The 24,345-nt window shown below is 38.2% G+C and overlaps 1 protein-coding gene and 1 pseudogene across 2 annotated transcripts in view; both read left to right on the top strand.

Moving 5' to 3' along the window:
• The window catches only part of ggps1 (geranylgeranyl diphosphate synthase 1), a 32,526-nt gene extending 9,853 nt beyond the window's left edge, over window positions 1–22,673 (top strand). Inside the window, exons 3-4 of the mRNA XM_084092488.1 lie at window positions 584–654; window positions 21,722–22,673. Coding sequence (XP_083948614.1) covers window positions 584–654; window positions 21,722–22,537 — 887 coding nt within the window. The 3' untranslated portion in view covers window positions 22,538–22,673. The remainder of the gene's footprint in view (window positions 1–583; window positions 655–21,721) is intronic.
• LOC311070075 lies at window positions 5,976–20,750 on the top strand (annotated as a pseudogene). The gene is made up of 4 exons: window positions 5,976–6,151; window positions 12,598–12,720; window positions 18,889–18,965; window positions 20,059–20,750. The product of its transcript is annotated as an uncharacterized misc_RNA (transcript).
• Window positions 22,674–24,345: the final 1,672 nt, after the last annotated feature.

Raw genomic sequence — 24,345 nt, 5'->3', positions numbered from 1 at the left:
GTCCTCAGCCTTCGAGTTTGTTTTTTAAAAGGCAAAAATGGTTCTATTGATTTATAACAGTATGAAGACTTGTTGCTTGTTTCATGCGTCATGATTAGGGCTGCAGAATTCCAGGAATTGGAAACTTTCCTTGGGAATTAATGGGAATAAACTGGAAATTTGCTAAATTGCAGGTTAGCCTTACTGGAACTTAAATGTAGTTGGAAAAATACATCTTTCAGCAAAGTCTTGGTTAAAACATTGGTCATTGGGAATATGTTGTTTTTTTATTCAACATTCATTCTTTTTAGTTGTTCAACGAAAGAATTGATTAAAGTTCTACTCACAAATAAATGTCAAAACTGTAATTATTAACATTTGTATTAGTTTGCATGCATGTCTGCTTACGACCAAACTAAATGCTTTGGATTTATGTTTGTGTATTATACAGTTTGTATAAATTCCAATTCATTTCCGTAAATTCCTGTTAAGTTTCCAACTTGGAATAAAACCATAAAACAAACATCAGCCTTTATTTTACATGTTTGGACTGCAACTAACCTTGATTTTTTGTCATCTCTCCCCCTTTTCTCTGTTTTGATAGGAAAACAAGTCAGAACAAAACTCTCTCAAGCGTTCAACCACTGGCTCAATGTCCCCGAGGATAAACTTCAGGTAAGGGTTTATTTGTGTGTTTAGTGTTGCTGGATTGACTATATTGTTTAAATGCATTGTGGAAGGTGGGAAACTTTTAAGTCCTTTGAATTGACTTGACTCTATGATCATTTAGCCGTGCCAAACCATGCTTTTGAGGCAATTCTCAATTATTATTATTTTTTTTACATTTTACCCCAAAAACAAGAAATTAACTAATTCTTGAAATCCTTGATTTCTTTTTTTCTTTTCTTTTTTTTTGATCTCCATCATTCCCAATGATTCCCATTAGATTCAAAGCCCCTCTTTGGTTTTGACCCGTCATAATGCAGAAAGTAATTTTTATATTTTTATAATGCATATAGTAATGTATTATTATCTTCAATTTGGATCCGTTTCTCAAACAAAGCTATTGCACTGGGCAATTTTGAGACTTAGGACTCTTTGGCTCCTTTTTTGCCATTTTCATTAATGTGAATTTCATTGTACTACAGTTTAAAATATTGTAATATGATGGTTTATTTTAATATGCATAAGCTATGTATTTTTGGAGGGCTGAATTAATCTGCATATTGACAGACTTTGTTTAGATTGCATCTCCCTGATGTTTGTGTCTGCCGAGGGCAAAGTTTAAACAGACATAAAGCAGCAGATGTGTTTCACTTCTGCTCTGCTCAAGAACTTGGCAGAAAACCTGCCTTTGGATGCTCTGCGCTGCTTTCTGAAAGACCTTTTAACAACCTACTGTCTTTGTTTGATCATTAAGAGAACAGTTGTTATCGCATTACACTGGCTTCTGTCTTGAATCACCAAGTAGTCTAAATGTTTCCTAACATTTAACTTGACTTATGTTAATGAAGTTTTCTTGTAGCAGTAATGAAGCTTTTACATGATCGTTTCCCTGCCTCTCTCTGACCTTTGCCTGTTTCTGAATTGCTGCTGCACCTTTAATACATTTATATGTAAATGGACTTGGTTATATTTATATGTAGCTAGCCTAATTGTTAGTGGTCAGATGATTGTGATCATGTCATAACCTCAATTTGCATGGCATAATATTGATGATTTCTTGAATGTCTGTCAATAGTTTTTTTTTTTTTTTTTTTTGTGTGTGTGCAAGCACAAATACAATTTCTACAAAGCTACATTTCCTGTTTTGTGTTTTTTTTCTGCACTGGCATGGCAGAGACTGAAAATGATCAATGCAAATAGATTTGAGCTCTTATCCATCACATCATGGGCCATTTTCAGCATTCTGCCCTTCAGATTGAGTTTGCCGGAGGATCGTGTTACTGCAGAGAGAGAAATAAACGCACATGCAGGATCCCTGAAGCTTTTCTTGATCAGTGATTGATTTTGTCATTTACTCGCAATCATGAAACTCCGACCTCATTTTGTATTTTGCAGAATAAAGAAAATTATGCAAAATATCCAAAATATGTTTTCCGTATAATGAAAGTATTTATTATTATTATATTATAAAGTAATATACAGTGCTATGCATAAGTTTAGACACCCATGCTAAAGTTGACTAAAAAGAGGAATAAAAAATCATCTTTTGGAAATTGAACTTGATGCCTTAATTAAAAAAATGAGGAAAAATACAGCCTTTAAGGACACCAATTTTCTTTGTGAATGAATAATGTATCGTAAATAAATAAATGTTCTTCCTTAAAATACAGGGTGCATAAGTCTGGACACCCCTATGTTAAATTCCCATAGAGGCAGGCAGATTTTTATTTTTAAAGGCCAGTTACTTCATGGATCCAGGATACTATGCATCCTGATAAAGTTCCCTTGGCCTTTGGAATTAAAATAGCCCCACATCATCACATAGCCTTCACCATACCTAGAGATTGGCATGGTTTTATTTCAGTTAGCCTAATAGCTGGTTTGATTTGCATTGAGAGATGATCTTATGGAAAGTACTCCATGCCAATCTCTAGGTATGGTGAAGGCTATGTGATGATGTGGGGCTATTTTAATCAACTTTATCACTCCGATGGATGCATCGTCACCATTCATACCTCAGGTCTTCACCTAGTCCTAAAACATAATTGATCATCTGGTTCTACCCAGTGACTGCTGTGAAGAGAGCAGCTGGCAACTAGGGAAAGACCTGATGACAGCTGGGAAAGACCTGGTGACAGCTTGGAAAGACAGCCGACAGGAGGGAAAGGCCCCTACGGGCCTGCCACAGGTTAGCTCCCTGTGGTAGGAGGGACCTGTCACTATTAGTGAACAGGTCCCACCCATCTCTGGCTACAAAAAGTTCAAGGAAGAAAACACCCCCAGAGTCAGCGAGAGTGGGGGAGGATGATGACTCACTGACAGACTACATGGTTACTGACCCAGGAACGAAACAGACAACGAGAATGATGATCATTAAGACACCTGAGATGACAACAACTACTCCAGGAATTAAGCTCCAGAGTTGTAGATGTGGCTGGACCAAGGAAACATCCTATGCAGGCCTGAGAAGACACCAAGGCTTGAAAAAGTGCTTGCTGTCAAAGCAACAAGGAACTCGAAAACCACAAGTCAAGTGGCCAAAATCCTGTGAGAAAAAGGAGTGGGAGACGATTGACGCAGACATCAGTAACCTCCTGGGACAACTGAGGGGAACTGCAGTCAAGAAGCTGGAGCGAATGGGAGACCTGATTTACAACTATTGTGCACAGTGCTTTGGGATGGCAGAAAAGAGAAAAAAAACATCAACCACCCCGACAAAGTTCAGAAGGCAGCAGGAGATAGAACGGTTAGTCAAGGAAAGAAGGCTGCTGAAAAAACAATGGAGAAAAGCACCAGAGGAGGAGAAGGAGGGAATTAACCTACTACAGGCAGAAATTAAGAACCGATTGGCAACCTTGAGGAGAGCTGAGAATCTGAGGAGGCGGCGTAAAATGAAGGATCAAGCGAGATCAAACTTCTTCAAAGACCCCTACAAGTTTGCAAAAAACCTTTTCACAAAGGAAAAAAGTGGCAAACTCAAAGCATCAAAGAAAGATCTGGAAACTTACCTTAAACAGAGCTACACTGACAGCCAGCGATGCGAAGAGACAACTCCTCCACCTGATATGCCACCGATACATTCCCCAGAACATCAGCTGGACATCAGCCCCCCCAGATGGAGCGAAGTGGAGAGAATTGTACGTCGGGCAAGAGCTGCATCCTCCCCTGGGCCCAATGGAGTCCCATACCGGCTTTATAAGAACACGCCAGGGGTATTGCGCTTTTTATGGAGGCTGATGAAAGTAGTGTGGCAGAAACAAGAAATTCCAACTGCATGGAGGAGGGCAGGAGGCATCCTAATCCCGAAGGAAAAGGACTCTGTGGACATCAGCCAGTTCCGCCAAATTAGCCTCCTGAACGTTGAAGGCAAATTCTTCTTCAGTGTAGTGGCTAACAGACTAACAGCCTACCTGGAAAAGAACCGCTACATTGATACCATGGTGCAGAAAGCAGGGATTCCAGGCTTCTCTGGTTGCTTAGAGTACACAAACATGATATGGAATCAAATCCAAACGGCCAAAAAGAATGGAAGAGATCTCCATGTTGTGTTCTTGGACCTTGCAAATGCCTTTGGGTCAGTTCCTCACAATCTCCTCTGGACTGCATTCCAGTATTTCAGCATCCCAGAAGAAATCACCCGCCTCGTCAAATCCTATTTTCAAGACCTGCAACTATGCCTGACTACTAATGAGTGTACCACAGCATGGCAACAAGTAGAAATAGGAATAATGGCAGGATGCACCATCTCACCTTTAGCATTCACGATGGCTATGGAGGTCATCATTCGCGCATCTCGGTGGGTAGTAGGAGGTCAGAAGCTCAAATCTGGTCTTCGTCTCCCTCCCATCAGAGCCTATATGGACGACATGACCATCCTCCCCACAACCAAGGCTTGTGCTAGGCGGCTGCTGAACAAGCTACAGGAGAACATCCATTGGGCTCGGATGGAAATAAAGCCAAGCAAGTCCAGGAGCATTTCAGTTGTCAAGGGGAAGCTGTCAGAACAGCGGTTTTATGTGGGCAAGGAGCCTATACCAACAGTGGCAGAGAAGCCAGTCAAGAGTCTTGGACGTTGGTACCATGCCACCCTCAAGGACACAGAGCAAGTAGACCAGCTTAGGCAGGACACCATGCACGGCCTTGAGAGTATCAACAAGACCATGCTCCCTGGCAGGCTAAAGCTGTGGTGCCTTCAATTTGGGCTACTACCTAGGATAATGTGGCCTCTTACCATCTATGAGGTGCCAATCTCAAAGGTAGAAAAGCTGGAGAGATTGATCAGCTCATTTGCCAAAAAGTGGCTGGGACTCCCCAGATGCTTTACTAACATTGGACTGTATGGAAGAGGCATCTTGGAGATTCCTGTTTCCAGCCTGGTTGAAGAGTTCAAGTGCTCTAAAGTAAGGCTGGAAATGACACTAACAGAGTCCCGTGACCCATGCGTTTCCCAAACAGCTCCTACCCTTGTGACCGGAAGGAAATGGAACCCAGCTGCAGCCACTCACCAGGCGAAGTCAGACCTCAGGCACAGAGACATCATTGGCAATGTGCAACAGGGGAGAGGAGGCCTCGGATTTGGAGAGAGCAGACCATCGTGGCATAGAGCAGCTCCAGCTCAGCGCCAACAGCTGGTTGTTGAAGAGGTGCGACGGCATGAGCAGGCAACGAGGTGTGCAAAGGCTGTCTCACAAGCCAAGCAAGGGCAATGGATGAGATGGGAGGGAGTTGAGAGGAGAAAGTTCTCTTGGAGGGAGCTGATGGGCATGGAAGCATTTCATATCAGCTTCATCTTACGTGCAACGTACGACGTCCTGCCTTCCCCCTCAAACCTCAACCAGTGGTAAGGAGAAGACCCAACGTGCCCCCTCTGTCCATCCCCCGCAAACCTCAAACACATTCTGGTTGGATGCAAGACAAGCTTGTCACAAGGCCGCTATACCTGGCGGCACAACCGTGTCCTGAAGTGCCTAGCAGACACCTTGGAGTGCAAACGTCTAAAGAACAATGCCCTGCCTCCTCCATCATTCCATCCTTCATATGCAAGGGAGTTCATTCGAGAAGGAGTAAAGACACCCAAAGGCTATACAACAACCGACACCAGCCAGCTCGGAAAGGCTCGAGACTGGAAGTTGGTGGCAGATCTGAACCAAAGGCTTTACTTCCCTTCTGTGATTGCCAAAACAAACCTAAGACCGGACCTCGTGCTCTGGTCCTCATCACTCCACATACACATAATACATAATACATAATAGAGCTTATCGTTCCCTGGGAGGCTGCTGTAGAGGAGGCATTTGAACGCAAGAGCCTTAAGTACACCGAATTGTCAGCTGATGCTGAGCAACGCGGATGGAAATCCAAGGTATGACCAGTGGAAGTCGGATGCAGAGGCTTTGTGGGCAAGTCAACCATTAGGCTGCTTAAGGAACTGGGAGTGCGAGGCCAAACCCTACGCCAAACCATCAAAGCCCTCTCAGGTGCAGCAGAAGAAGCAAGTCGATGGCTATGGGTGAAAAGGGGAGACTCCAACTGGGCCCCTAATACCACCTGTGGCATGTAAGGGTTGAAAGCAGAGGGGGGCACACCTGGGACGCCAGGTGCTGCCGATGAGCCCTCTGGAGGTGTCGTGGGCCTGTCATTGAAACACCAGAGAAGGGGGGTGCCCACCTGATGACCCCAATGAAGCTTAAAACCCCCATTCTCATCCCACTAAACCACCACCACAGTGAGGAAATCACTCCGATGGATGCATCGTCACCATTCATACCTCAGGTCTTAAAAAGGGGATTGTTTCACCTAGTCCTAAAACATAATTCATTCACAAAGAAAATTGGTGTCCTTAAAGGTTGGATTTTTCCTAATTATTTTAATTAAGGCATTAAGTTCAATTTCCAAAAGATGATTTTTTTTTTATTCCTCTTTTTAGTCAACTTTAGCATGGGTGTCTAAACTTATGCATAGCACTGTAGGTGTGTGTGTACGTACATACACTCACACTATATATGTATATATATGTAAATGTATGCGCATGCACGTATTCTTTTTGGTATACAATTCATTTATTTATTTACTAACCCTGTCAAGCTCCAGAATTACTCTAAGCATCATTAAAGTGCCTAGGCTACAAGTCTTCTGAAGTTATTCCGATGTTATATTCGTGTGGAGAACAGACTGAAATTAAGTCGTTATTGATTGATAATCTTTTGCCACAGCTGTCAAATCTCATTCACATTTGTGTTCAATTAAAAAATGCAGCAGCAGCTGTTTGTGCCAGGATTGATGTCATCTGCTCCAAACGCCACTGCAATATTTCTTTGTTCCTTCTGAACCATATGGATTATTAGTACAGACAGTCAGACTATTAGTTTTTACATATTTGTTAAATGTTATGCTGTGCTAGTCTTTTCTCCCCGTTTGTGACGTATATCTGAGTGAAACGGCTTCTGGAACATGAACAAATGTGGGCGGGGCTTGACTTTGTCTGAGAGGAATTGATTGGATGGATGGTTGTGGTTTGCTATTGGATGCATCTCATTTGAGTGACAGGTTGCCCCGCCCTCATCATCATCTCAGAAGAGATTTCGCTGCAAGTTATTCTGATTCAAGATTACGGGCCACATGATACGGGCCAATTTAACAAGATGATGTGCACAGATAAATAATTTATAATAAATACTGAAATAATCCATAAATAAAAAATATATATTTTCCATTTTGAATTCACGTGACCTTAATACTGAGCCCTGCTTTGGTTCTGACCTGTCATGATGCGGAAAGCACAATGCATAAATGAGTTACAGTATTGATTATCAGTGATCGTCTTAAATTAGGGTCTGCTTCTCAAACAAGGCTATTGTTTGACTTTGGAAGTCTTCAAATACAATGCACAAGATACAAGTCTATTTATATGGTTTAACTCTACAACAGCTGTTGTTTCTAAGGTGAGACACTACAGGCAAAACCTTTTTATATGTATATATGTGCCATCTGAAAATTTCTTCTAAAATGATCATTTTTATCAATCTCATATATTTAAGTTCAGTAATTTCACTTAAATGACAATTCATTTTCATTGGCATTTAAGTGAAATTACTGAACTTAAAATACGAGATTGATAAAAATGATCATTCTAGAAGAAAATTTCAGATGGCACTTAGAGGCTTTTGTATCTGAACTATATATATATATATTATTGGCCATAAAATCTTGGCCAATACTGATAATTCTTTATATTTGAAAGCCGATAACGATATATTGGTCGATAAATCTAAATCCAAATTTTTATTTTTATTTTTATGACCGCACATGTTGCACTTAACCGTATTTTCCTTTTTTGAATCATATTTCAAGCAGTTTAAAACCATCATGCTCAACATTGCGCATCTGAAGTGTCTCAGCTGAAGGAAATAATCCATTATTTATCAGCTTTAATATAACGGCCAAAGTTTCTTATCAGGCCGATAACGATAATATAAAAAATAAACATATATCGGCTAATACCGATATGATGCCTGATATGTCGTGAATCCCTACTCGTAACCTTAATCAGAATAACTTCCTCTTGCAGAATCTCTTCTCTGATGACGAGGGCGGGGCAACCTGTCAATCACATGAGATGCACCAATAGCAAACCACACCCATCCAAGCCCCGCCCTACATGTGTTCTTGTTCCAGCAAGTGTTTCAGATTTACGTAGCAAATAGGGAAGAAAAGACTTCTGTTTCATGCTGACTTTAAGTTGTGTGCATATATGATGTGACAGGACAGATATATTGTTAAAATGAGCGTTGTTAATTAGCATTAAACTAGCAAACGTACTGAAGGCTTTAGTCTGCGAGCGATCATACTGAACTAAGCTATGCTAATCTTGTCATTGTGAATCAGCTGATCTCCGTCAGTGCGTTATGTTATCTGCTACGTCCGTCAGATCACATTCGCCCGGCTGTTCAACAGCTCTCCTTTTATCCTGAATATTTCATTAAAGCTCTTCTGGCAGGGGAAAGTCAGGCGTTCGTGTCAGTTACGCTGTTTTACGGAGCCTGTCGTCTCCGCTTCCACGTTTATTTGATCTTGTGAATGGAAAACATCTTCCCTTTGGATGTGTGTAATGTGTAGAAGCTCTAGTTGAATCATTATAAGGGTTGTTTATATCAGGTAAGGGTTTTTGTTTTTGTTTTTCTGCCATACATGGTGTGAATTTTGAATCATTCAAGCAATTTTCATGTTCATAATACGGGACAGTTTTTACACTCATTGTGTTTGTTGTGATGATGGCAAGAATCTTGTAATTTTGAAGATGTCATTTATTTTGTTTCTAATAAAGTAGATTATCATTTGATTATTTTGATCATGAAGCTGTAGTAAATGCCTGGTCGTTTGCTTTGACAGAAATTCAGTTGAAGTCTGAAACTCAATCATTTAGTACGAGCCTCAAATTCGATGAATGTCTATCACTCATATTTTGACATTGCAGGGACATTTTGATTGAATGATTTAATATGCATTCATTTTCTAGTCAATTAAGTAAGTGATGTTTCTTTTCTTTGAAGTCACTAATGGACTCACTCATACAGCGACAGATCATGAGTCAAGATCCGAAAATGAACCGTACAAGTTGTGCATGTGTGAGGAACAGATGACAAGTCTTTATTAAATCTTCTCCTCCGCTGTAACTTGCAGTGTTTGATGACAGTGACACATGAGAAGCAATGGCGTCAGTGCTCTATTTTTGTAGTGCATATGATTGTATTGTCTATTTCAGAGCTTTAGGGAATGGTAGGATTGTCAGTGAAATATCAGACATTTTAGAATAGATATATTGTATGACTTCAGAAGCCTTTAAATATAGTGCACACGCCTCATGGGCGACATTTGCTGTGCTTTTTACCATTTTTGGAGCTTGCAAGTATAAAATCACATCCTCTTGTTTGCAGTGGTGAAGTACTGAATCTCAGTACTTAAGTAAAAGTACAAATAACCAGAGACATATTTACTTTAGTAAAAGTAGAAGTACCACAATGAAAACCCTACTTAAGTAAAAAAGTACCTGATTTTAAATGTACTTTAAGTATTAAAAGTAAAAGTACTTGCATAACAATTTATTCTCTTAATGTCTATATTCTAATAATTAGGGCTGTAACAATATGCAATATGAATCCGAAATCGCTACACGCAGATCCACGAACCTGTGTCGCGGTGTGAGAAGGCAGAATCGCGATACATTTGAAGTGAACATTATACAATACGTAGACCTACACCACAAAACTAGTTGAGGATAAATTCTTTAATATTGGGCAATTCCAGCGTTATAAACGGGACATTTGCAATAAAAACTTGAAATATAAATTCTCAGAAAATGCATTTATACATATTGAAACTGTTTATATATCCATAAACTATTATAAAAATATCAGTCTACGCATGCGTTTTATATTTAATATGAGGGAAATAGCCTAGGCTACACATGCGTTACGGGACACAAAAAATCTTTAACTTTTAGGTGGCAAAATATTTTTTAGTAATTCTGTGAATTCTGTCCAAAAGTAATACTACCCACTGGATGAAGAAGGGTTGGCTCTCCACAGAACATAAAATATTCATTTTATTTTATTTTATTTTTCGTGTTCCCATTTATGAGGAAAAAACAATGTTACGTGTCAGTTCTCCATTACACACGTGAATGCTCTGAAAGCGGCACTAAAAGACTGCTTTAAAACTTTCACTGAGACCTCAAACAGAGAGCCTTTTTTTAAAGTGAATTTTGTTTTGTATTAATTGTATCTTAATTTTAATCAATGTTTCATCAACCAATTGCCAGGATTTAATAAATAAGTAAATATAGCAGACAATAGATAATCACGACACGGAGGCGCCGGCGCGTGAACTGGAGTTCACGCGCCGTGAATCGCTCATAAATGAACCGATACTCGGCGTATACGGTAGCCTACTTGCCTGACAGACCTGAGAAATATATCTATAGACAGCTTGAAGTGTCTACTTTTAAACAGAACAATTCAAAACGAAAGAAAACAGACTCTCTGCTTGTGTAATCCGTATGAAATGCATTTCTCTCTGGCGCGTTCACTACTGCGAAGATCGCGAGTCAGCATCGTCAACTTCATCTTTGCAGCCGACACTGACACAGAAAACACTTGTTTATTAATAAACAATTAAAATGTCTCCTTGCTATATTTTACATATTCATTCATTACTTTTGCCGGTTCTTTGTGACAGCTTTTAGGTGCTTTATTGGCAGTGCCACCATGAACGCGTCAGCACCGAAAACATGGAGATTTTTTTCAATCCTTGTTTTGGCAGGGGGAAAAACTGATCAGAAAATGTAACGAAACATTGTAGAAATGTAGTGGAGTAGAAAGTATAATAATTGCTGCAAAAAGTAACGAAGTAAAAGTCAAAAGTATGCACTATTGATTCTACTTAAGTAAAGTACAGATACGTGAAAAATTTACTTAAGTAAAGTAACAAAGTATTTGTACTTCGTTACATTCCACCACTGCTTGTTTGTTATGTGAAAAACTGGAGCTCAGACATTCTGCTGAACGATTAATTAAAACAAATAAGAAACTATTAAAACAAAAAAAATCTGTGGTTTATGTAAATTAATACATGAGCTGCATTTTTTTCATTAGCTGGGTTTCCATTCAAATGACAAATGTGAAAAGTTTGCAAAAAAACAAACATGCGAATTAGGTGCGTTTCCATCAGGTTGTTCGAGCGGATGATGGTGGTATTGGTAACCTAGCAACCAACCGTAAATAAAACACAGTCAGCGGAAACAACCGATTAGTCACATGGGTTTAATGTTCGCTACGTCAGAATTTATTCGGCTAATGCGTTTCCATCTCCTATTATTCGCATTAAGTCAAAGACCACCTCCTCGAAATTTGGTGCTTCCATCTCGCGTTTCTGATGCGATGCTTCAAAGTGCGCAATAAAAACAGGGTGATGGAAACATGGGTATTATAAGCTCTCATTTCAGAATGAAGAAATTAAGACAAATGGTAGTATTATAATTTTACAGTTGTACTGTTAAATTACTGTTAAATTACTGTTTAACAATGTATTTTACAGTGCGGTAATATTACAATAGTTATTTATAATAATAATATTATTATTATTATTATTATTATTATTATATTTCAGTAATTTAATTTTATATAATAATAGTTATTATATAGAAAAATTTATATAATCACAGATTTTTTGCAAAATTTTACAACCTAAAAACAAGCACACGAAACCCATTTCTTAAAAAAAAGTGTTATTTATATCAAAAAATAATAATTATAATAATAATCAGCACTTTTTTCCTCAAATCATTATCAGGAAGAAAATATGCATTTGGATTGACGTCATGTTGCAGTAACCATTTTAGTGTATATGTTTCCCAACCATTTTTAAGGAGCATCATCTGAAGGTTATTTCAGTAACCGGCCCTGTTGTGTGTAATAACCAGATGATTGTGTGTGTTCAGCTTTCATGTTCAAGTCTTTCCTCTGGTGAGTGTTGACGTCATTGTAATGATCTGAAGCGGTGGCTATTTCTGTGCCCTCACGATATCTGTGCGGAGGGCCGTTTCTGAATCATATGCGAGGGCTGGTTGGTAATCAAGCGGTTGCTCATGTTTCTGACCCGTCTGGCTGAGTCCTCCCTGTGGCGTGGTTTAGTTTATCTGGCTGTAAACTCTTCATGAACCCGTCAGCATATCTGAGCGAACACTGCGACTCCACCGATTCAGCTCATGTTAAACTGAACAGGCTGAAATCTGAAAATATAAATCATAAATCCTGAGCTTATAATACTCGTATTGGATGTTCACTGAATAGTGTCACAGTTTCCTCACAAACATTGATTTTCTGCCTGAAAACAAATATTGACTGTTTTCTTGCTGAGCACTATATTTCTTTAGACTAGAGGACTTGTTCTCTCACTCAGTTTCTGTGTGTCTGTCTGTGTCTGTGTCTGTGTGTGTGTGTGTGTGTGTGTGTGTGTGTCTGTGTGTGAGTGTGTTTGTCTGTCTGTGTGTGTCTGTCTGTCTGTCTCTGTCTGTGTGTGTGTGTGTCTGTGTGTGTCTGTGTGTGTGTCAGGCACGGCGTCATGGGTGGGCCTGACGGGCCTAGGCCCACCCACTTTTCAACAGGCCCACCCAAAAAATAACTAAAAAATAATAATTAATATATTCTAATTTTGTCAAGAATTATAAAAAAAAATCGTCAATAAGCTCATAATTTGTACTAAAATAGTCTAAATGTTTAGTTTTAAAAACAATTTTAAAAAGCTGGCTATGTCTATTTTGATGTTTCTGCGCAAGTTCAGCAGACAGTTCGGGTTTGTTCCGATCAGAGCTCGTGAGCGGAGAGCGCATTTCTGAATATTCCGCTCCGCTCACTCATTCCGCAGGGTCACACGCTCAACCCAGAATGGCCTGCTGGTTCGAAAATATGTGGAATAAGGGCTGCCTCCGACTAATTTTTTTTTCTAGTCGACTAGTAGTTGTTCATTTAAGCCATTCGTGGACAAATCGCCGCTTTATATTAATTTAATTACTTAAATAGGCTATAGCCTACAGGATAATAAGCGTTATGACCGCACGCATAAAGCTTGCCACAACCGGTTAAAGTAATGATTATGAATGTGTCTAAATTAGCAAGGAGACATTTAATTGTTTAGTAATAAACTGGTGTTTTCTGTGTCGCTGCAAAGATGAAGTTGACGATGCGAGTCCGAGAGAAATGCACGCCAGAGAGAAATGCACATTTCATATGGATTATATAATCAGAGAGTAGCCTATAGCCTATTTATTTTGGTTTTAATATTTTCGTTTAAAAGTAGACATTTCAAGCTTTCTGTAATATATAGCCTATATTTCTCAAATCTGTGAGGCACAAGCTGAGTTTCGGCGCCTTCCAGTTCACATGCAGTGATCGTACCGGCGCCTTATTACATTGTCTTATTTATTAAATACGGGCAATTGATTGATAAAACATTGATCAAAATTAAGATACAATTTATACAAAACGAAAATCTTTTAAAAAGAGTTTTCTATAAAACAAAACTTAATGAAGTCGTCAAAATCATGTTTTACCAAAAACAGCGCCGTTTGCTAGGAGGGCGCCAGCGCCTCTGCCTTTCAGCGCCTCTGCCTCGCGAGTGGATGATAGCCCTGAAGACGCCTAGCAATGATATACCTTTAGTGGTAGTATACCTTTAGTTAAGTTATACCTTAAGAGTCTTCGTAGCGCGCTAAGAGACAATGTTATCGGAAAATGCAGCCCAGGTATGATGCCTATGATGCGTAACGGAGATTCCAATTCCTTCTTTGGTCAGAACCATGGAGAGCGATCGCGGATAGGTCTGTCCTATGCACCGAAACTTTTAACAATGCAACAAAATATTAAAAGAGCATCAAGCTATTAAAATCTATATCATGTATACGCACAGATAATATAACTGTAGGCTATTTTAGTCAATATTTTTTTATTAGGTTAAGCATTGATTGGATAACGTTTTTTTTATATATTTTTTTTAACGTTTTTAATTTAAGGCCCACCCACAATTGGTCTGGCCCATCCAAAACTGGAATCCTGGCGCCGTGCCTGGTGTGTGTGTGTGTCTGTGTGTGTCTGTCTGTCTATCTGTCTGTGTGTGTCTGTGTGTGTCTGTGTGTGTGTGTGTGTGTGTGTGTGTGTGTGTGTGTGTCTGTGTGTGTCTGTGTGTGTGTGTGTGTCTGTGTGTGTCTGTCTGTCTATCTGTCTGTGTGTGAGTGTCTCTGTCTGTGTGTGGGAGTGTGTCTGTCTGTCTGTGTCTCTGTCTGTGTCTCTGTCTGTGTCTCTGTCTGTGTCTCTGTCTGTGTCTCTGTGTGTGTCTCTGTGTGTGTCTCTGTGTGTGTGCGTGTGTGTCTGTCTGTCTGTGTCTGTCTGTGTGTGTGAGTAAGTGAAGAGGGTTCAAAGTAGTCAAGGCAGCTTTATTTCTATAACGCTTTATACAATACAGTTTGTTTCAAAGCAGCTTTACAGTGATAACAGGAAAATAATGCATTTCAGATGTTGTTCGGTTGTAAAGATCATCAAATATTAATTTCATCTTCTATAAAGCAGTTCTGCAAAAATTGATGCCATCGTCCAGCTCATTCAAGATCAATAATTTTGTTGAATATTAAGTGGCAGAAATCCTGTTTTCATGAGATGTTTTGGGAATTTCTTAGGAGTTTGTGATTGGACCTCAGTGTGTTATAATATATCTAGTATATTAATTTATGCATTATAATAAGTTAATGCACTTCAGTCAGACGTCAGAATTTAATCAAATGATTCAATAAAAGTGGGTGAATCCCCCCAAAAAGTCATTTCCACCCCAAAAAAAGCAAAAACACAATTATATTTTGCATAAAGGAAATGCAACCTATTTTTAATTTTAAGGTTGTTGATTTGCATTGTGAAAATTCATGAGCTAATTGTATTACTTTGTAGTGTGTGTTGTAGTGTAATTTTCATGAAGTGAGAAAATAATGTCAATGCTTATAAAGAATTAGTCTAAAAGTCCACCTGTGGTGTAAATCCAGCTTTTAATGTTGTTTATGTGTCTATGTGGTGTTTTTAATATGCTTTAACCCTCTGGGGACCAAGGTGTTTTTGGGGCCCTTGAGATGTTCTGACATGCCCTGACATTTGTGCTTTTTTCAGTTATTTATAAACATGTTAATGGCAAAGGTGTAAATTCACTCTATATAGCACAAACAGGGCTACCATAATATGTGAGCATCATGTATGTATATGTTTGTATTTTTAAGAGAATAATGTTTATGCGTGGTTATTGAAAAAAATAAAAATGAAAGTTGCTGAAATAAGACCACAAAACACATACTAAATATATGTCCACAAGACTTTTGACTAATGGATGTTGTCGCTTCGAGTTCTGGCTTCAAAATTATGTGAAAATAGTCTTGCTTTATCGTTCACATAAAACAATACATTGATTTAAATTGTGTAAAACAGGTTTTAATAAGCCAATATGCGAGGGGGGCGTGAACGAGGAGTGGTTTACACCTGAGAATACAATGTCCCACCCACTCTGCATAATTAGCCATTCATTCAGGTGTGACACTGACTGAGCCACAATGCAAGGACAAAAGAAGACTTATATTGACCATTTAAGATTTTGCTTACATCTATCTTGTAAATATCTTTTGCTATTTTATTAAAAAGGTTACAATTACAACAATAATTACAATTTCAACAATATTTCAAGTGTACTCTTTCTTTGTAAAAAAAAATTATTATAGGCCTACATTTTATCATATGTATTCATTAGTTTGAATATAGCCAACATTGGAACATCTAACATCTTAGTTGGTGACTTTATTTTTGACAAAAATAGTATATATATATATATAGCCTCTAAGTGCCATCTGAAATTCTTATAGAATGATCATTTTTATCAAGCTCGTATATTTAATTTCAGTAATTTCACTTAAATGACAATTAATAGGTAATCTTCATTGCCATTTAAGTGAAATTATTGAATTAAAATATACGAGCTTGATAAAAATTATCATTACAGAAGAATATTTCAGATGGCATTTAGAGGCTTTTACATCTGAACTCTTCATATATATATATATATATATATATATATATATATATATATATATATATATATTTTATTTATATATTTATATAACACTTGAGAAAAGATAACTTAGATAACACATTAACACTTGAGAAAAGATAACTTAGCCTACCTCACTCCTCAGCGGGATCTATTGCTCACTGTTTGTTATGTAGGCTATATTATGCATCTCTCGCGGCGCGCTGTGTTTACAGCTGATGGGCGTTTCACAGGACTGAAATGGTTCTCAGAATTTGCGTTTGAATAGCGCGCGCTCTCCGGGGCGTGGTCACATTACATTTGAATGAGCTCTAATGAGCTCAACTGGAATCGCTCTCTTTTAATACAGATTACACAAGCTGAGAATATTTGTTTTTTTATAAAAATTACTTCATTTAAAAGATGCGATCTCAAGCTTGATGCCCGTGGGTATGTTTGCCTGTTTGACTGAATTTTCGCGGAGTTACAGATCATTTTCGAATGCGTTTCAAATTGGAGTTCACTGACAGAGAGAAGGCAGAACTCGCATCATGTTAATTTTTCTTTATTTGGCAAAAAGCAAAACACTTTATTTTTATTGTGAGTACACAGAAAAAAAATAGAAACTGAACAGGATCGATTGATGTATAACACGAAAATGAAAGATCAAAATTAACAGAGCATTATGAACTTAATTTACATTGCTAAAAAAAAAAAACGAGCAAAAGGCGCGGGCGCGTTTTTGGTCCCCAGAGGGTTAAGACAAACCATGTGTAAATTCATAAGTCGACACCATTGCTGAGTATTTTCTCCTTAAAACTGCAGTGAAACAAAGACAGTCTCAAAAACATGCTTTGAAATCGCTGGTGTTTCTGACGTCACAAACTACCTTGTAACCAATCAGATCAACGTGTGATTGTCAACCAGTGGATCTCTGAGCTGAGTGAGTGAGTGGAGGTGGGGCTCATTTGCATATTCATAGAACCGCATATAATAAATTGGGCAAGGGTGTCGAGTTACATTCAAGATATTTTAAGGCCTGAAGAATTTTTTTTCAAGGAAAAAAATCATTTAAATATGTAATTTTGGTGATCCAAGATGAGTTTTAAGGGATACAATTATTGACTGCATGGGCATATTTGCCTGTTCTTGTATTGCATTGCATAATTTCTGCAAACCCATTCAGTTTTATCTTTTTGCTCGAGTTCGACAGTGCGACAGTTACATCAGATCTCTTTACCCAACATGATTTAGTTAATTCAGACTATCAAACCGATTAACTAGAAAACTACCAGACGCTGATTAAGATTTTGATTTATTTTTTGCTGGCATTTGCAAGCAAGCAAGTAACATGGATGATGTCATCGAAGGATGATGTAATGCTTCTTAAAATGCAGACAAATTCAGGAGTAATCCTAATCTTGGAAGGAATTCAGACAGTAAGATCGTTTAACACCTCAGAATCAGAGCTTGTTCTTACAGAGGTCACACTGATATGCAGTGAATCTGACGTGTGTGTGTGTGTGTGTTTCTAGAGGCATCTCACTATAAGAAGCATGTTTTCAGGATAAACGTCTGACTCTGGCCACACATCTCAGACGCTTCCACTGCTGACGGTTATAGTTTACTGTCAGTGCTTCAGCTTCCGTGCGAGAGCTTCTCAGAGAGCTCTTGATACACACTCGTTAAGGTCAACCCTCCGTCTCGGAAATCTTTCTGCTGGCGGTTTTCCTTTCCCTCCGTTCACCGTGTGTGTGTGTGAGAAGCGGAAGCCAACACTGACGCCCCCTGGTGGAGGTTCCGGTGCTGCAGCTTTTGTTGTTTCCATGTTGAGTTTTCTAGTTCTGTTGTTTTTAAGTAAAGAAAAGTTCAAGTCTGTCTTTAAAGAAGGTTTCTACAGTGGTCTGGTGGACTTTGTCTAAATGCAGTTCTGGTCCTGTAGACTTTTAGAAAATCAAAGGCCTGTTTCACAGCATGTATCATTTAAAAAACAAAAAAAAGTTGAATTTAGGACTCATGTATTTTTTTTATATATCTGATGCATATTTATCAGTCATAAATAAATTAAATGGGTAAGATTTATGCACTCAAATTTGCAAAAATAGTTTTTCAAAATGAATTTATTTCTTAGAATCTGTTCATTCAACAGTTACGTATATGAACATGGTTAATAAATGGCTAGCTGTGAATCAAGCACTATTCAATTAATGTATTGGATTGAAACAAATCTGATTGACAAATATATAAACCTGGTTATTGTGTTTTTAAAATGCATTCAGTTTATTATCACTGTTATTTAAATGAATGGAAATTTTGTATCAAATTCAAATGCATGAATCTTAAATGTAGGCCTAAATATTTTGAGTATCCGCAGGTTGCATGGATTTGTTTTGGCTCACGCTGCTGTGATTTACTGCGTGTGTGTGTGTGTGTGGTTAGTAAGTAAAAGGGTGTTTGTTGTTCTGTCTGTGGAGTAACAGGTCATCTGAGGTCGTGTTCAGAGCGCTGACGCAGCACACACACACACACACACACACACACACACACTGCTCGACTCAAGCTCCGGTGTCATCGATGATCACTTTAACAAGTGAATCCGTTACCCAGCCTCCCCTCTGCTCACCATATGTTCCCTATCAGCACTCGTGTGTGTGTGTGTGTGTGTGTGTGTGTGTGTGTGTGTGTGTGTGTGTGTGTGTGTGTGTGTGTGTGTGTGTGTGTGTGTGTGTGCTGAACGCAGATTCACTCGTCAAGATCTTCACCTGTTCTTTCTGGATTAATGGTAGTCGATATAAGTGTTTATATCATGTATAGAATTTATATAATTAAGTGAGATATTATATATTCTCTCTTGTACTATATTGTAAAAATATTAATGTAGATAGATTTTGAGTGAGTGTGTGAGTGTGTGTTGTGCTGCTGCATTTTACATAATGTATTTTACATTATTTATAAATTTAAAAGGGTTTTTTTCTGCAGTAGGCTATCATATTGAGATTTAATTACTGATGCATTAAAATAACTATTAAATTGGTCTACATTGACATGTTCATAATTTTTTTTAATTAGATTTTTTCTTTCTTCTAATAGTAGGGATGCACCACCAATATCAGGATCACGCCCGATATAATGCTTTTAAATTGATTAGCACAAGTGACAATAATAAATTGTACATTTTATTATTATATTATATTACATTACATTACATTAGTCAACATTTGAAGTGGATCAAAAAAGTTAATCAAAGTTGTCCTATAAGACATGAACGGGTATTGTTCAAAATTCATGTATAACTTTGAAAGGTTTCTTCCCAAAAGGAAAGCTTGGTTTAGATTTAATGTGTGTAAAATACAATGAATGTATTTCTTTGGAGTGAAGTTATGACTTTTTTCATTATATTAATAAAAAGAAATAGCAGTGGGCGGTCATTAAGATTTAATTAGTTGCATACAAAAAGTAGTATTATGCATTTAATTGTTTTAAAAAAAAATAATTACTACATTAAATTTAGATTGCTTTTAATTTAATTTAATATAACTTTGGATATCTTGTTTCCAAGAATTATTTAATTGTATAAGTATAAATGTAAACTCTCAGTAGGCCTATGGGTATGTGTGTGTGCAACAAAGTTTCTGCAGTTTTAGACAAACACCTTTTTCCTACACAGTAATCGTGCATTTAATGATCAGCGATGTATTTCTGCTCTCAAGAAGTCTTATGAACGTGTGTGATGACCTTCACTGAACACACACTGATGGAAAGTCTGCATTTCAGACACACCCTGATTGTAAACACTCCTGTGTAATACAGTGCTCTGTGTGTGTGTGTGTGTGTGTGTGTGTGTGTGTGTGTGTGTGTGTGTGTGTGTGTGTGTGTGTGTGTGTGTGTGTGTGTGTGTGTGTGTGTGTGTGTGTGTGTGTGTGTGTGTGTGTGTGTGTGTGTGTGTGTGTGTGTGTGTGTGTGTGTGTGTGTGTGTGCGTGCCGCTGCTGCTCTCTGCAGGCCGTCACCTACATTACACATCTCTGCTGAACATCTGAGATGGACTGGTGTTTGCATCTAGCATTAAGTCCTGTAATCGCCTTTTCGTGATTGCATACACACATCACATACACACAGACTTCACAACTGACCCGTCACATGATCTGAGCCACAGATATGATGATATCAGTCGTACCAAAGTATTGTTTGCAGGCTTGTTTATGTGTGTATTTCAGCATTTCAGATGTGTGTTTTACTTTAGAAGCAGTTTTTGATTGACAGGTGAGTAGGCCTGTCAATCATTGTTGTCAGTCAAAAAAATTTTGCGCTTTTCACAGTACACAATAATTCAAAGTAGCTTTACAGAAAATCAAGATGTATAATAGTTTCTGATATCGCATTTAGCAGAGCTGGGTGACAGTTTATATTTTATGATGATGCAAGCAGTTAAAATTGGCTATTTATGTGAGTATACTGTATGAATGCTGAAAGTTGGACATACTTTATATAAAAAGCTGTGCAATAATTGGTACATTTGCAACTAAATTGGTTAAAACTTAAAAACTAGATTGGTTATAGTATATATTGCTTCAAGAACTGCAAGTAATAGTATGTGGATAAAGTTGGATCTAATTTATACAAATTTATTTAGTTATGCAATGCAATGATAATAACTTTTATATAACAATTTAATGTTTATGTAAAATACAGTGAAAACTTTTTTTTTCCCTTTTTATATAAACAAACTAGCAGTGAGCTATCATAGTAAATTGATTACCTTTGCATGTAAAATGGTTTTAAGTTTTAAATGGTCCTATATTTATTAATACTGTGTAGTGATATAATATTCTAGTTTTAAATTGATTAAATTAAATTGTTTCCTTAAATAAATAAAAATCTGGTAGTTGAGATTTGTGATATATAAATATAAATATAAATAATAACATACTGGTCAAAAGTTTGGAAACATTATTTTAATGTTTTTGAAAGAAGTCTCTTCTACTCATGCATTTATTTGATCAAAAATAACAATAATATTGTGAAATATTATAATAATTTAAAATAGCTGTTTTCTATGTGAATATATAGTAAAGTGTAATTTATTCCTGTGATCAAAGCTAAATTTTCAGCATCATTACTCCAGTCTTCAGTGTCACATGATCCTTCAGAAATCATTCTAATATGATGATTTGATGCTCAAGAGACATTTATGACAACTTTTTTCTGTATTTTTTTTTATCAAATAAATGCAGGCTTGATGAGCAGAAGCATTAATGCTTCTTCCAAAAGCATTCATAATAGTAATGTTTCCAAACTTTTGACCGGTACTGTGTGTGTATATATTATCGTCCAGCTCTAATCTTCTAATGCACGTTTCTGACTTGCTCCGAATATGATTTGATTATTTCAGACTCTATTTATACGTGTAAAACACCTGTAGACTGAATATCATTGATCTGGTTTTCATACTGATCTTCTATTTGGTGTCCTCAGGTCATTATCGAGGTGACGGAGATGCTGCACAATGCGAGTCTGCTGATTGACGACATTGAGGACAGCTCTAAGCTGCGGCGAGGCTATCCGGTGGCCCACAGCATCTACGGCGTCCCGTCCGTCATCAACTCCGCCAACTACGTCTACTTCCTCGGCCTGGAGAAGGTGCTGATGCTGGAGCACCCCGAGGCGGTGCGAGTCTTCACCCGGCAGCTTCTGGAGCTTCACCGGGGACAGGGCCTGGACATCCACTGGCGGGACACGTACACCTGTCCCAGCGAGAGCGAGTACCGGGCCATGGTGCTCCAGAAGACCGGCGGGCTCTTCGGCCTCGCTGTGGGACTCATGCAGCTCTTCTCCGACTGGAAACATGATCTAAAACCTCTTTTAGACACTTTAGGCCTTTACTTTCAGATACGGGACGACTACGCCAACCTGAATTCGCGAGAGTACACCGCCAACAAGAGCTTCTGCGAAGACCTGACGGAGGGAAAGTTCTCCTTCCCCACTATTCACGCCATCTGGTCCCGTCCCGAGAGCACGCAGGTGCAGAATATCCTGAGGCAGCGCACGGAGAACCTGGATATTAAACGCTACTGCGTCGACTACCTGGAGAAGGTGGGATCGTTTGCGTACACGCGGCACACGCTGAGGGATCTGGAAGCGGAGGCGTATCGGCTCATCAAGGAGCTCGGAGGGAATCCCGAACTGGAGGCCTTGATGGAGCATCTGAGTCGCATGTATAAAGAGCCTGAGGGCGGGGCTTCTGCTGGCCAATCAGAAGAGCCTGAGGGCGGGGCTTCTACTGGCCAATAAAAAGAACATGGGGCGGAGCTTCTGCTGGCTAATCAAAAGAAAATGGGGCGGAGCTTCTGCTGCCCAATCCATAGCGCTTGGGGTGGGGCTTCTGCTGGCCAATCAATAGAGCTTGGGGCGGAGCTTCTGCTGCCCAATCAAAAGAACATGGGGCGGAGCTTCTGCTGGCCAATCAAAAGAAAATGGTGCAGAGCTTCTGCTGGCCAATCAGTAGAGCTTGGGGGCGGAGCTGCAGCCAGCCGAGCAAAACAGTGATTGGCGTTAATCGCGTCTGAACACTGAACTGACTTCTCAAACTTTTTTTTCTCCACAGCAAATTGCCTTCAGTCCAAAGTCTCTCATTCTGTCTCGTATTTCAAGTTGTAACTGGAGTATGAAGTGTAGAAGAAACTGTTCTGGTGGAGAGATGCTGCTCGCTTCAGTATTCATGACAACCGTTACAAACTGTCGGATGAAACGCGTTTAACGTTTAAACAGTCACTCGTTTCACCTCAAAATCAAAGCAAATTGTTTTGCTTTAACAAAATGAAGCCAAATTTATATGGATCTTTACCATTTAATCATTTTTTTTGGCAGTGTCAATTATTTAGGACAATAATATAATTTCAATAATAATTTTAACTTTATTATTATTAGTATATTTAAAGATGTTTAAATGTCTGTTGTACTGCCTCTAATAGAATTTCAATCAGTAAATATTTTTTGTAATGGAGTAAAAATTTAGTGAAAATAATTTGAGAATAATTGGAATGTCCAGACACACAATAATGTGAAATTATATATATATATATATATATATATATATATATATATATATATATATATATATTTTTTTTTTTTTATTATTATTATATTTATTTTATTTTTTTTATTATTATTTTTTTATTATTATTATTATTATTATTATTATTATTATTTTGCTTATGATTTTGGGGTGAAATGTGACCTGGACAATGTTTGTGAATTTTATTTGTCATTAAAATATTATTAAATTAGAGCTGATTGCCTCCGAGTGAACCGAGTAAAAGTCTTGTTGTTGCCTGTAGTTTTGCAGATGCTGATGTTGAAACGAGGCCTTTAACACTCCTGAATGAATGAAGCTCATGTCTTTCTACATTTGAGCAGCTTTTGGTTTTGGTGACTGATGTTGATGATGGTAAGAGTTAAAGATGGATCTGTCACTTGTGGTGCTCGAATACCTCTGAAATAGTGAACTGGGATGATATCTCACAGTGTTTGATGCATGAAAGGTCACTGGCTTTGACCTTTGATAATACAGTATGTGCACATTTGTTTAGACTCGTATAGCTGAGGTCAATGTTTTCAGGGAACACTTCTGTGAATAAACACTTTCATACACTACAGTCTTCCTCGAGTGTGTATTGAGCTGCTGTGTGTTTTTCTCATGAAGAGGAAACTAATGTACATTGCATGCATGAATAGATTTACTACTTTCATGTAATGTGAAGAATATTTGTCATGCATTTACTAGTTTGATGTAAAATGTAGCCGTTCCTGATACGATGCTAATCTTCAAGTCTGTTGCATTGTCAGATCATTGATCATTTCTTTCCTCTAATGAAATGACAGAACAGAATCTCAACACTTGGTGGCGCAACAGAGACACAAAAGCAACAGCTAGAATTACATTAGAATAGAGCAGGGCAATAAATAATTTGTGATGTGTAAAATCACCAAGTAGTGATTTTATAAATATGAAAAAAAAATCACATTTTATTAACCTCATTATGGTTATGCCGGTTCTAATGTTTGTGCTCCAGGTTTGCTGTGCCACTTCAGCAGGTTTC

The sequence above is a fragment of the Abramis brama genome (genome assembly GCF_963993115.1).
Source record: "Abramis brama genome assembly, chromosome: 19".
Taxonomy (NCBI): Eukaryota; Metazoa; Chordata; class Actinopteri; order Cypriniformes; family Leuciscidae; genus Abramis; species Abramis brama.
This window is presented reverse-complemented; position numbering and strand designations above follow the sequence as displayed.